This window comes from Caretta caretta, chromosome 18 (genome assembly GCF_965140235.1).
Source record: "Caretta caretta isolate rCarCar2 chromosome 18, rCarCar1.hap1, whole genome shotgun sequence".
Taxonomy (NCBI): domain Eukaryota; kingdom Metazoa; phylum Chordata; order Testudines; family Cheloniidae; genus Caretta; species Caretta caretta.
In genome coordinates, this window is record NC_134223.1 from 14594236 (window position 1) to 14607803 (window position 13568).

The 13568-nt window shown below is 52.4% G+C and overlaps 1 protein-coding gene across 1 annotated transcript in view; it reads right to left on the minus strand.

Annotated features, from left to right (window-relative positions):
* The window catches only part of NOC2L (NOC2 like nucleolar associated transcriptional repressor), an 82750-nt gene that overhangs the window by 3892 nt on the left and 65290 nt on the right, over positions 1 to 13568 (minus strand). Inside the window, exon 17 of the mRNA XM_048824767.2 lies at positions 12602 to 12737. Coding sequence (XP_048680724.2) covers positions 12602 to 12737 — 136 coding nt within the window. The remainder of the gene's footprint in view (positions 1 to 12601; positions 12738 to 13568) is intronic.

Sequence of the window (13568 nt, forward strand, 5' to 3'; positions counted from 1 at the left end):
CCTGAACTGAAATGGGGCTGCCTCCGGCCTCCATTCATTAGGCTCACTGGGTACCGAGACCATCCGACCAATGGCGCTCAACCTGTCCCCATGCAGCAAGCTCCCCCCGCGGGCAGGCCAGGCAGAAGATGGATAGCCACGGTACCTACCCCACGAGATAATATTGATGGGCACCTGAGAAGCCTATCTCTGCACACACAGGACCAGGTAGGAACAAAAGCTCACGCCCATTCATCACGGAGCGGGAGCAAAAGGAGCTGTCAGCGTGGGTTCACGGCACTGAGCGCTCATCTGATAGAGACCAGAGGAGCCAGCTCAGCTGCTGAGCCCAGCTGGGAGCAGAACTGGATACCAGGCCTTTGATTGATGTCCTCACTTCTCTGTGCCGGGCTCAGGGCCTGAAAGCAGCACTGACCAAAAACCCTTCCCCGCCAGCTCCTTTGCAACAAAAGAATTTCAGTCGTCTGGCTTATGTTCCCGCAGCCGTGCTGCCGGCACTCGATGCCTGTTCGCGTAAGTCTACACAGAGCTGGCAGCTCGAGGAGACAGACCCGGGCTACTCGGGCTCTCAGCCAGGGCTGCTGGCCTCACTCGCCCCCCCACCCCCAGCTACATTTCTACATCTAGTGCACTAGCTCGACGGGTGTAGCCGGGGTATGTCCGCCCGAGCCGGAAGTTACAGCTCCAGGGGCAGATGGACCGTGAGAGCGACCTGTTTTACCACCGGTGTCTGGCTAGAGCTCACTCCTTCCATGGCACTCAACACCCCAACTTCCAGCCAACTTTTCAGTCATTCCTGGGGAGGGGGAGGGGGAGGGACTCAGCACAGGGCCGACCCAACTTGAAGACTGGGCTGGGTGATGACCTCACACCACAGCCCACGCCAGGGGTAGCACACAGCTCCCGGAGCAAGGCCCGAACCAAATTGTGATCAGTCGCCATCTGGTCCCTCTTGGGCCCTAGGGCAGGGAAATAATCAGTGCCCGTCCTGGAGGTACAGACAGTGCATGGGGGGAGCAGTGGCCGGGAGGCAGAAGGTGGAATCAAGGCTGAACCCAACTCCATGCAGTCAGAAGGGCGATCCGACGGCGAGGGGGAGTCCAGAGCCTCTTCTCCTTTGGGAAGCTGAGAGGGGCAGCCAACAGCAGACTAACCCTAAGCACCAGCGTAGTGCCCGGATGCTGCATGCCCGCATGTCCCTCTGCCAGCACAAAGCTTGCATAAGCCAGAGGAGCAGCGGTGCCGGGAGCCCTCTGCACACAGTTCCTCCTCCACCCCGCCTCCTCCAGGAGTCCCTGCTGACTCGACTTGGAGATACTCGCCTGACTTTTAATACAATTGGGTCGGAAAGCAGGCGCTGTGAAGTCTGCATTAGTCACTTTAATGATGAAGCTATTACTGGTGCAGGGGGAGGGGGGTGGAGCTCAGACAGGATGGGAAATCCGCCAGCGCTCCCGGGAGGTTGCAGCCATTCTAAAGCCTTGCCCGGCTTGGCTGCCAAACTAGCTGGTTGCAAAAGGCATGTGGTTAAACAAAAATGATCACCAGGCAAAAGCTGAGCAAGGTTCCAAAAGGGCCTGGTTGCTTAGCAGGGTGAAGACGACAGTGTGTGAATAGTTAATACACCCGCAGTTCGGGAACAGATCTTCAACCTCATACTTCAAGCCCATCTCTAGCTTTCAGAGACCACAATGAGACCTAATGGGGGGTGGAGGAAGCAGATTACCCCATAACTCCCTACTGCAGGACTCTTCCTCTGAAGCATCTCGTACTGGCCAGTGTCGGAGACAGGAGCCTGGACTAGCTGGACCATGGGTCTGACGCAGTATGACAATTCTCACGTTCCTAGCACCTGGAGTTGCTGGGGCCCCTTAGTCCAATGGAGCAGCTTAGTGCAAGGATCTGGTTCCTGGACGTGACACGCAACAGGAGCACAGGATATGTGCCGAGTTACACACACCACAGGGCAATCTATTGCACCACTAAGTTCTGTCTCTCACCAGGAGAGATCATCTGCGAGATCCTTTAGTGCCGGGGTGATGTGAAATGAAGAACAAACACAGAGTTAGGGGAAAAAAAAAAAACAAAAAACAAAAAACTGGCCTCAAACAAAGAAATTGAAGAAGATGTTCCACCCATTATCAAGGGATAAATCCCTCTGCAGCAGCTGGAGATAACTTTGCTTCTAACACACGTTTCTGATTAAGGGGCCAGAGATGCATTACGCATAACTTCATTTTAAAACAAGTCCGTGTCTGTCTCCGTACACGTCGCCTTTCCATAGCACTGCCCACCCCAGGATATCCGAGCCCTCTGAGCACACTAGTGAACTCAGCCTTTTGAGCCTTCTGGGAAGGCAGGGGAGTGCTACTACTCTCATTCTACAGATGGGGAAACTGAGGCACAAGGTGGGCAGTGGCCCAATTTATGCTGTACCCATCGCCATGGTGCCATGCCTCCTCCTTAGCCCATACTAATGTTGGGGGGGGCCAAAGAGCACCCAGCCCCTTGCAGGACTGGGCAAAAAGGGCCCAGCTTGCGTCGCTCACTGACTTTGGAGTTTTGGGTGCTCAATGCAGGTGGCCCTCAGGGAGATGGTCAAGGGCACATGGCAAGTGTTTGGAAGGGAGAGGTGGAGGACCCAGATCACCAGAGATCACCTGGATGGCTATAGTGAACCAGACGTGTTCTCCCAGGCACCTGTACCATCCCCAATTTGATAGCCAGACATGCCTGGGAAGAGGGGATTGCCAGAGCCAGGATTCCCTCCCAACACTCAGCAACCCAAACTCCTACCTTGGGTCTCACGCCCAGCACCTGGAGAAGCGATCAGGCAAAGAGAGAGCAGGGTGGCTGGGAGGAGAAGCAACTGATGCATGAGTTGGAGGAATAAAATCCACACTTCTGAGCCTGCAAGCCTGATGCAAATGCTTTTGCAGGAGACTGGCGCCAGGCAACCCTTGCAGTAAGATGTAAGCAGTGACACAGGACGGCCATCATGGCAGGTGATACATTGGGGTTTGAACCGGGGATCTCCGGCGCTAGAAGCGTACACCGCCACAGCTCTCTCGCTGCATCGCTACCAAACTAGTATCCCTTGCAGATCGGCACAGAGAGAGGACGTGTAACACGCTCACGGCTGGGGGAGACAGACCTCGGGCAGTCCCTTTCCACGCACCTAGATTATTGGCAGGCCCTTCGCAGGGCTCCCAGACATGCTTGCTAGCCCTAGACCTATTGCTTTCCCTGATCTGCCACAAAGCAGGGCCCCGTGGCCGGCTTCTTGTTGCCGGGGGGATGGGAATGCCCCCCACCCCCTAACGCACTCTGGAAACGCCGGCAGCTCTCCGATGGAGGTGTTAATCAGATGCACAATTGCATTCTGCTTCCCTGTGCCCCTTCTCCGGGTGCTCTCCCCTGCCTCCCTCACCCACCTGCTCCCAGGCTCTCCATGGCTGCAAGGCTCCTTTACCAGGGACCCCACGGTTGGGATTCTCCAACGGGACAGAGGGAGTCAAACCCCAGTGATGAATGGGAGCTGGTTGTCTCACCCCCTTAGACCATCCCAGAGACATGGTGTTAACAGAGGCCCTGATCCTGTGATTAGCTCCCCTGGGGTGGGGCTCGCACCCACACAGGGCCCCCAGGATCCCCACAGGGGTCTGCCCGAGCAGCACTCACTGCAGAATTGCGACCATTGCCTGTATCCGATACACAGCGTTCTTCTGGAACAGCGTCTCTTCGAGCAAAGTCAAAACAAAAACCAAAGAGAGAGAGAAAGAGATCGAAGCCAAGGGGGGATCAGGCAAGCAGCTTCGAGGAGGACATTTATGATAATCATCTATTGTTATTATATAATCTATTCCCCTGCCTCTACCTAGCAACACTTCGGGTGACTAATTACCCGATAAAAGGAATAACCCCTCTTCTTACCCCCCACCCCAGAGAAGAGACTGCCTATGGATTGCTTGGCTAATCCTGCATGCAGAGGTGCACGCCAGGAAATCTGCCAGCTAGAAGGGCCACGGTTATTCCTTTAGCAAATGAAAACATCTGGACCCCCTCCTCCCTTCCCCCCACCCCACACTGATGTAATATGCTTACGTGACGGATAAACGAAGAAACCTGCTCAAGTTCATTAGAAGCATACCACTGCCTAATGTGGACAGATTGCTCATTAAGGCCCGGCCCGGAGAGAATGCAGCCATGCTCCCTTCTCGCCATTAATTGCCTCATGACGAGGCAATCCAGCACCTCTCCCCGAGCCATTAATAATTTCCAGGAGCAGCCGTCTTCCCTCCCAGAGAGCCGTCAGCTGGTAAATGAGAGGAATGCGTGCCACTGCGGCCCCCTGCCCTAGACAGACTATCGATCAAATCCATGCGCCCCCTCCATCCTCGCCCTCTGAAAACCGGTGTGGTTCTGGGCGTGTTCAACCCACCCCCTTCCCTCCCAGACCTTTGACGGCACCACGAAGCCCCTCTCCAGCCTGCCTTCCTCAGCAAGCACCGGTCTACCTAGCCCACCTATCAGCCACCTTTCCTGCACTTCGGGCATTGTTCCAGCCCTGCAGAAGCTGGCGGGCAGTTGTACCACCACGGCTTAAACCGAAAGGGGAGGAAAGGAATGCTCTTCCCTTTCATGCAGATGCTTTAACTGGTTAAAAACCAATATCAGAAGCTCCCTCTACATCCCATCCCGACCCCACCTCAACCATGTATCTGCTGCATGTGCTGACGCTTGCCTGGCAACTTTGCCTTGCCAGGTTGAAATCAGGTACGAATCGTAACGAAGCAGAAAGATTTGCTGCTAGGGAAATCACAACAGAAAGATTGGTGGTGGTTTTATTTGGGAGGGGGGAGAGGAGGGGTGCATAAATGAAGTCTGTGAGATTACTAGACAAACAAATCAAAAACGTCATGTATTTCCCTATGCAAAGCTCGACCAGCAACTGAGCTCAATGTGATTCAGAGCCCAGGGCCATTCAACCTCCATCACCTTCCTCTGGGCCTTCTGCTGCAAAGAAACCCATCTCCAGGGTGGAGGTGAGCAAGAGCTGAACCTAATTTTACAGCCCCTGATTGGCCTGACGAAGAAAAGGAAAGACCGGAAGGAAGGGATTGGGGAGAGAATCATTAGGGTTGTGAAACTGAGGAACGGGGGAGCAGAATATCAAACATTCACCAACACATAGGTGTCAAGGGCGCTCAGCACCCTGTGAGACTGGACCCTACGTTCATGTCTCGTGTAGTTAAGTGTAGGCACACATGCTCCCCCTCTCCAACACACACGTACAGCCAGGTCTCTAATGTCTCATATCTCACATAAAAACAGGGGGCGGGGGGGAGTTTGACACAATCCCAGCTGCAGAAAGTTGCTGGGCTCCACCACGTTCTACTTGTAATCAACACAGTTCCGGAACCGAGTGTTGATGGAAGCGAATTCCTGGCTAAAAAAGAGACAAGACCAATCTTTTGGGATCGACTCTGGGGTCATTTTAGAGAGCTGTTGTATCTTAACAGGCAAAAAGACAACGATACTGTATCCATACTATTCCACATACACCTCATGCTGCCATATTGATATGCAACACAAACCATAGCCGTACCCCTAAGTGACTCTGTGAGACAAACCCAAACAGGATTTGATCAGCTGCAGTAGCCAAATGTTAGCACGTTACAGACAGTGAAATGGCAATGCCATTTCAGCCTACTTAAATACTTCTTGTTTCTCAGTTGCCCAGTATGTATCTAATCTGGGGGAATGACTTTCCAGATTTATAGATAGGAACCCAAGAATAGCCACACCCGACCACACCAGTGAGCTATCTGGGTCCGTATCCCTGCTTGGACAGTGGCCAGCACTAGATGCTTCAGAGAAAGGAACATGAAACTCTGCAATGGACAATTTGGAGCAGCCTGGCACCCAGCGGTTTTGCTTCCTGACCCAGAGCAGCCCTGAAGCATAAGGGTGATTCTACTTTTGTCTTTAGCCTACTCACACCAACTGTGAATATATTCATTTATCACTGAAGTGTTTACATGTGGTTATGTGGATTATATATGTACCACAGCATACAGCTATAGCCAGAGGAGTGTGTGTATATTTTACATGTACGTATACACAACGTTTTTAACTGTGTCCTCACCACTTTAATCACAACAGATGCAGATCCCAGCTATGGACACATTCTACATGACTGTAGCCTCTAGGTATTTATATCGTGCGCCTCACCACGGCTGCTCATCCCACATCATCTTTATGCACACACACGAGGGGTATGTACGTGTATAATGTACATACAGCTCACACACACACAGTTGTGTATGCTTTTTATGCACAATACGTATTGACATGCTCACTCCAGAATTAATCATTTGCTATGGTAAGACGCATTTTCGCAGAGGCAGCCGGGGCGTGAACATGTGTTTACAGCAAAAATAATCAATTCCTCATTATTTTAGGGCGGACCCTAAAGAAAATCACCAATAATTGAGGCAATTAAGCAGCTACTGCACCTGCAACCCCTCCCTCCCCCAAACGATGTTTGCTGTCTTACAGTATTTCCATCCAGTGCAGCAGGTACATAAAAGCAATGCCAGAAGAGAAGAGCGCGCTCGTCCTAAAATCACTGGAAAGGTTTATCATCGTTCCCAAGTCTTTATGACTCTGCATGTAACCCTCCCTGGAACGTACACACAGCGGCAGCTCCGTCCTCTCACTATAACTAAGGAGAAGCAATCTCCAAGACTCAGGGAGATGAGCGACATGAAAGAGAAGCAAAAGAAGCAGAGACCATAGAAACTGGGTGCAGGACACCCCCCCCCCGATATCCCTCCCCTTTTTTAGTTTTAAATATAGTTCCCTCTCCCTGTCGACAGTCTGGGTTTTCACCCTGCTAAATGGAGACCTTGTGTGGGTGCGTGCGCACCGTGACGTCTGGAATCATATGGGCAAGTGTCCTCTCTAAGATCCCCCCTCCAGATACGAGCTGCTTCTGCCCATAAGGGAGCTGCTCCACTTCACTGCTCCCCATCCTGGATAATCTGTCCCCTACAGGAGCCTTTCCCCCTGTAAGTACCTGCCAAACATCCCCCCATGTTACAGAGTTGCCACTTCACCCCCATAGGGACCCACCCAATCTTGTTCTGCTCCCTGTGTCACAGAGCAGCCTCTCCCCCACCCTAGTCTGCACCCTCAGTGTTGCTCCCCAACATCTAGTCATAAGGGGGAGCAACACCCCCTCCCCTCTGCCTACTGGACCCCTCCTGTCTCCCCCCAGGGTGGGGATACTGCTTCCCAGGGACCCCCCGGGAGGCTTCCAAGGACAACAGCTCCAACAGATATGCGGCTGCTGCTGCCACACCCTGGAGGGAGGTGGGGGAGGCCAGTTCCCACCTGGGAGCCGAGCTGAGCAGAGCCAAGGGCTGCTCAAGCTGCACACACCAAGCTGCTGACAGCTGCTTCAGAGCACGAGCCAGGAAGCAGCAAATCCCTGACCCCTCCCAGGTGCAGCTGGAGAAGAGGGGGGGGGCACCCCCACTGTGCGGGCAAGAGGCGGTACATAACCCCCTCGGTGCAGCTGGAGGGGTGTGCGCGCACCCCCCGGGTGGGGGTAGGAGGCAGTACACATTCCAGCTGGAGGATGGTAGGATTGCAGCCCCCTGCATTAAGACCAGAGCAGAGGCTGGGGTGCACCCCCCACAATCCTGTCAGCAGTTCAACTGGTACTTCGATCCCCAGCAGCTGCCCCTCCATTTGCCTGGGAGAACAGGGAAGCTCAGGGCACCTCCCCATTTCCAGCTGCCTGAGGTTCGACAGCCTCCCCCTCAGGCGAGAGGCCAGCTGAGCTCCTGCTATCAGCCAGGCCAGACAGGAGGGAGGGGGAGGACACAGCTCCCCAGACCCTACTGGAGCATACAGGGCCGCCAGAGAAAGGAACTGTATCCACCCTCCCAGCAGGACCAACTGCAGCCTGCCCTTCTGACCATGCTCTCTTGGATACAGCCGATCCTAAATAGCCCGCAAGCCGTCCAGCTCCGTTCCCCTCCTTCCCGGCGCTTCAGGGGGTGGAAGGCTGCTTCACCCACAACGGAGCCCAATTTCATGCTGGGCTCTGCACGGCAGCTCTCCCCGCACACTGGCCCGAGGCCTAGCAAAGAGAGCTCTCGTGTGTCCCAGTGGCAGGGCCCCTGCCTAAATGCAGTAATTCCTAAGGGAACACGGGAGACGGACGACAAAATGAATTCCATCCAGTATCCCTGCAGCTGGACCATGGGCGTGGAGGGGTTGGGGTGGGAGGGTGAGGATAGGGGACAGCGAGCAATGGGGAATTGTGTTTGGGGGATGTTTGTTCAGTTGCTGTTGTGGCTGTTTGGGGGATTTTAACTGAATTGCCCAGAGCAGTTTAGGTGGGTGCTGCTTATCCTGTGATCAACTGACAAACCCATGGAGACAGAGCACCGCACCCTGCAGGGAACAGAACCGAGGGAGGTGTCACGTCAGCTGCACTGTACACTCACGAATGCCTGGCAAAAGCCTCGCTCTTCAGGGTCCACCTGCCTTCCGCACCAGCAGCTTTAGGGCACGTGGGGGCCCCAATCCTACTGAGTGCAAGTCCAGGCCGTAAGCACCACATGGGAGCATGCCGCACTGGGGCTCCCACCAGGGCTGCCAGGTCATTAAGGAAGCAGTGGAAGTAAGTGATCAAAGCAGCCATGTCCTCTCCCCTACCTCCGCCTAGAAGTGGGGTACTATAATAAGCACACACAACATGGATTTTGTGGCTGTGCATGTGAAGTCATTCATTTGCTACGCTAATTAGCCACGCTTCCCCTGTGGCAATTAATTGCTTTCTGATTACAGGGCCTGGGAAAGAGAAAGAGAGAGAGAGGCTGGTTTTTTTCTATACTTTTCCCCTGCTACTTGCTGAACTAGATCGTCCTTTACTGTTCATTTTGCATCTTAAGCCTTCTTCAAAGCGAGTGAACTGTTTGCACTGGGACAGACCTCTTCAGTAACCTGTTCTCCTGTGCCCCAGCTGCCCTGACATTTGTTAGACATTAGTTAACAAGCGAGGTATTTTAGTTAGTTGTAGCTAACCCCAGGAATCTTGCTGTTCTCCATGCTAACCTATTCCAGGGAGATTATAGTCACTGTAAACCCTAATGAGCACTTAACTACAGCAATATTTAATTTAAAAAAAAGGTGGGGGAGAGTGGGGCTTTGAACAGCAGCTAATTAACAGAAAATTGCTAATTTCCTAGCTATTAACGGCTGATTTTCCACTGGCTGAATGCAGGCTGGGATCTGTCTGGGCAAAACTGAACCACAAATGGAAAGAAGATGATGCTATCAACAGGGAAAGGGTTCCCACGCCAAACGCCTCGTCTCTGGCTAGGAATGGGAAGCATTTCTATTCTAGTCCAGCTCTCTGCAGCTCACTAGTGAGCCACAAAGATGGTGAGCCAGTTGCAGATGCTACTAAGGTCAATTAAGGAAAAGGAGGGAGTGGATAAGGGAGGGCTCTCTTCTGCTGCCCACAGTACAACCACAGGAACCACCAGATCAGATCAGACTCAAGGTCCATCTAGCCCAGTAGCCTGTCTCTGACACTGACCAGCACCAGATGCTTCAGAGAAAGGTGCAAGAACCCCACAGTTGGCCAAGGCAGGGTAAAAGCTCTCCCAATAAAGTCTTGTCCTAATGCCTAATAGTTAAGAGGCTGGTTAAAACCCTGAAACGTGGTTTTATCTCCCCCCAATATTACTTTTTAGCATTAACTATAACCCAGGATATTTTTGTTATTTATATAAATGTCCAGTCTTAGTAAGTTCTTGGCCTCAACAACATCCTGTGGCAATGAGTTCCACAGTCCTATTATATGCGGTTTAAAAACGGATATAAGGAAATGGTTTTTCAATTTGCTACTTTTCACTTTCCTTGCTCTCTTGTTCTGTGACAGACATGAGCAACTAAGTCTGGGCTGAAATTTTCAAAGAAAAATGAATGAAAGATGTGTCTCTAAATCACCCAGACCACTTTGAAAATCCCACCCCAAGCATATGCCAAGCCAGCAGGGTCATGCTACTCGCTGGCCAGCCAAACAGCCAATACACAATAAACAGCCAATACATCAAACAGCCAATACAAACGTCAATGACGTTCTGCTAGTTAGCACAGCATTTAATGAAAGGTCGGGGCTGGTGCATGGCTGGTAAGATGTGGGAACACTGCGGCTATTGGAAAGGGACAGGCCCTGCCCTGCGACTATGGCCCAGGCCGCTTGGGGGGTGCACGCAAGCCCCAGTAATGCTGGGGACTCCCGCTGAGGGCGTTGGTTCACTGGAAGAGACTTTAAGGGCAGTCGGTCACTTCTTAGCCGCTCTCCCCGCCACTTTGAGTGCACCTGCTCTTACTTCAGAAATAAAGAGCAGGGCAAGGCTGTTGCAGCAAGGAGTCAGCTAACGCACTCTCACGGCCTCTGCCAAGCGTAGCCCAGGTGGGGAAGCTGGCAGTGTTTGCACTCCCCGGAGCGCAGCAGACCCCTTCAGCGGGCCACTGCCTCCTGCTGGTCCCCAGAGTGGCCCCACATTATACAGGACTTGCTACTTTTCACTGTCCCCCATCACCCGGGGAACACAGCAGGCTGGGCCAGGAACTCCGGGGTCCGGTTGACAGGCCAGACTTGCGTTTGAGGGCCCTGGCGGATCTGCACAGAGATTTCAGGCCGGGCAGTCACTACTGTTCATCTTCTGAAGGAGGATGACTGGTGTCTAAAGGGCTTCGGAACATGTCAGTGCAACAGCTCATTTCACATCGCCAACCTGCTGTGGTCTATCAGGCTTCCCCCGTCACTCTCCATGGTGAAGTCAGTGCCGCTGGGCTTCACAGGCCCAACCATGCATCCTAGGCTCCTTTCCCAAGATACCCACCTCGGCAGTGGAGTGTGGCTCACTTTGGGCAGGGGCCTATGTTGATCTCAGAGCCATCTCCTCTACCCGGTACAGCACACTGTACCGCGGAAAGCTTTGCATTCATCAGGTAAGCAGATAAGCGGCCAGAGCAAAAGCAGGAGTGGTTGGTAGAGGTGACCAGAACCAGGAGATGAAGGGATGGCCTTATACTGTATATCTCTAATTATCAGACATGGATATTGCCTTTTTCATGTGAGCATCTCAAAGCACTTTATAGAAATATTGAAAATAAGTCTCAGGGTTAAGTGACCTTTCCAGTGATGCAGACAGGAATAGAACCCAGGAGTCCTGGACTCCCACTCCCCAGTCCCTCAATTACACATGTTATTAACCCTTTGGAAACCACTGAGACTTTCTCCTAAAGCATTCATGACAAGCCCCAGCCCAGTGTTGGGCAGAGCTGCAGGTATCTCAATATTCACCAATTCTGGTTGTGCATTTGATTTTTCCTGTTCCTCTTTACTACAAAGGACACCTGCAAAATCCATTGCTTTAAATATGCAGCTGATGTGGCAAAAGTTCTCTGAACTTTCCCTGCCGCCCTTTTTATTAGGAACACCTGCAACGAAACCAGGGTTTCATCAACTTATGTGGCTTAACTCCCCAGCAAATGTCAGCATTTACTCTGACACATCATAATCACTATCCCATATGGGAGGCAGAACTTTAAATGGGGGGCAAGAAAGAAGGCCAGGTGAGCTCCTGGACTAACAAAAATATCCTGTTTTGCTGAAAATGCCCCTAGTAATAAGAATCAGAAAACACGAGATAAATACAAGACTTTCTAAAAGAAGAATCTGACAGCTTTTGGAGGTGTCCAGTGGAGTTTTTCAGCATGTTCTGTGGCGGACCCCTAGTGGTTAATTCATGAATTATACCACTCTATTTTCTCTACGGACCAAAACTTTCTTGCCCCATCCAAAACCTGTGCAGTCCTTAAGTCATTAAAAAGTTCTCTGAAAAGATCCCAGGGACAGAAAGGGTGTTGGGTTTGGGAGGAACTGACCTTCTCTCAAAGACCGTCTCTGTTCTGGAAACCAGCAATTGCTGGGCCTACCTCTGGTACTGACCTCACAGTCTATACCGTATTTATCCCCACAACACCCTTGTGAGGCAGGCCCTGCTAGTATTCCCGTTGTACAGAAGGGAAAGCGAGACACAGAGGACCATAGACCTGCATTCAAGAACTACCGTAGAACTCCTTGCAGTGGTTGAATCTCAGCCATATCACAGAAACATTTGAGAGAATGGGCGCTACATTACGATGAGCGCCTGCTGCTGGATTATCAGAGAGCCGCTGGCAAGGGTCAGCATCTACAGCAAAACGCAGGTGCTGGGGGGGTGGGGTGGAGGGTCAAGAAGGGAGATGAAGGCTGATGGGGACTTTAGAATGAGCTGGAGAGAGGCAAAGCAAAAAGACCCTGGCAAAATGAAAGGCTCTAAATGAGCTTCCCTATGCTGGTTGAAAAGCCACAAAAGGAAACTCCATACCATTCTCTCTCCATGTCCCCAAGGCTGATGGGCCACGCTCAGCTGTAATGCAACTCCTCCAAGTTGGCAAGGCACCATCTGGATTTGGCCCTGCCTCTTTGCAATACACAATCAAACTCCTACCAGCCCCATACCTTGCACAGAGAATCCACCGCTCTCCCCGTCAGAGTCGCTGTCCAGCTCAAAGAGATCCTTGAATTCTTTCTTGTCGTCCTCCTTCCTGTCCTCCGGCCGCTTCCGTTTGATCTCCGGGAGGTTCAAGTCATCGAGCTAGATGGGCCAAAAAACAATGAAATCAGCTTTAGAAACGGTCTCTGCCTTCAGCTGTGGCGTCGGGCCCACCCTAGTCTGCAAGCCAACATCCAAGACTGAGCTTAAACCCCCAAAGCACAGCTTCGCACTGCCACTAAAATCCGCACGACCTGCCGGCAAAGGACTATTACGCCTGCGTGGGAAGCAGCGAACACGCCTGGGAATCAGTTACAAAGGTAAGCTAATGCATGCCAACTATTGCCACTCCAGCGACCCCGCCACGAAACAACTGCTGGCAGCGGTCCCTCCGCAGGAAATGGCCCATTGCAGCTTTCCAGGTAAGAAAAGCTATTCACGTGATTGCTTGCATGGCTCCCCAATTCAAGAAGCGTAGCTCTGGCGACTAGCCAGCCTTACACGGGTGGACAACCTGATCTGGTAGGTCTCTAGCTACTGGATTTACAGCTTTGCTTGCCCCAAGAGCTCAGCTGGTCGCTGCTCACCAAGGGATGACCTAGGTTGCCTCTGCACAAGCCGGCGACGCAGCAGCTGTTCTCCACCAGTGCCATCCCATGGTGGAAGCCATACTGTAGCCCATGGTGCAGGTGCTTTCTGTTACCAGCATTGCCTAGCCCACATCAGAACAGAATTAAATGACAAGGGGGTAAAGATGCCCATGCTCTGTCTCCACTACAGCTTCCACCGCTGCTAGCCCCAGGGCCCAGCTTTGAGGCTGTAGAGACCGCCAGTAGCAGTTCGCCGTTTAGCAGTAGCAATCCACCCCATGTCCCTGTTCTCTGCACCTCCCTGAGAGCAGCAAGGATGGGGATTTGCCGGCAAGGGCTCAGG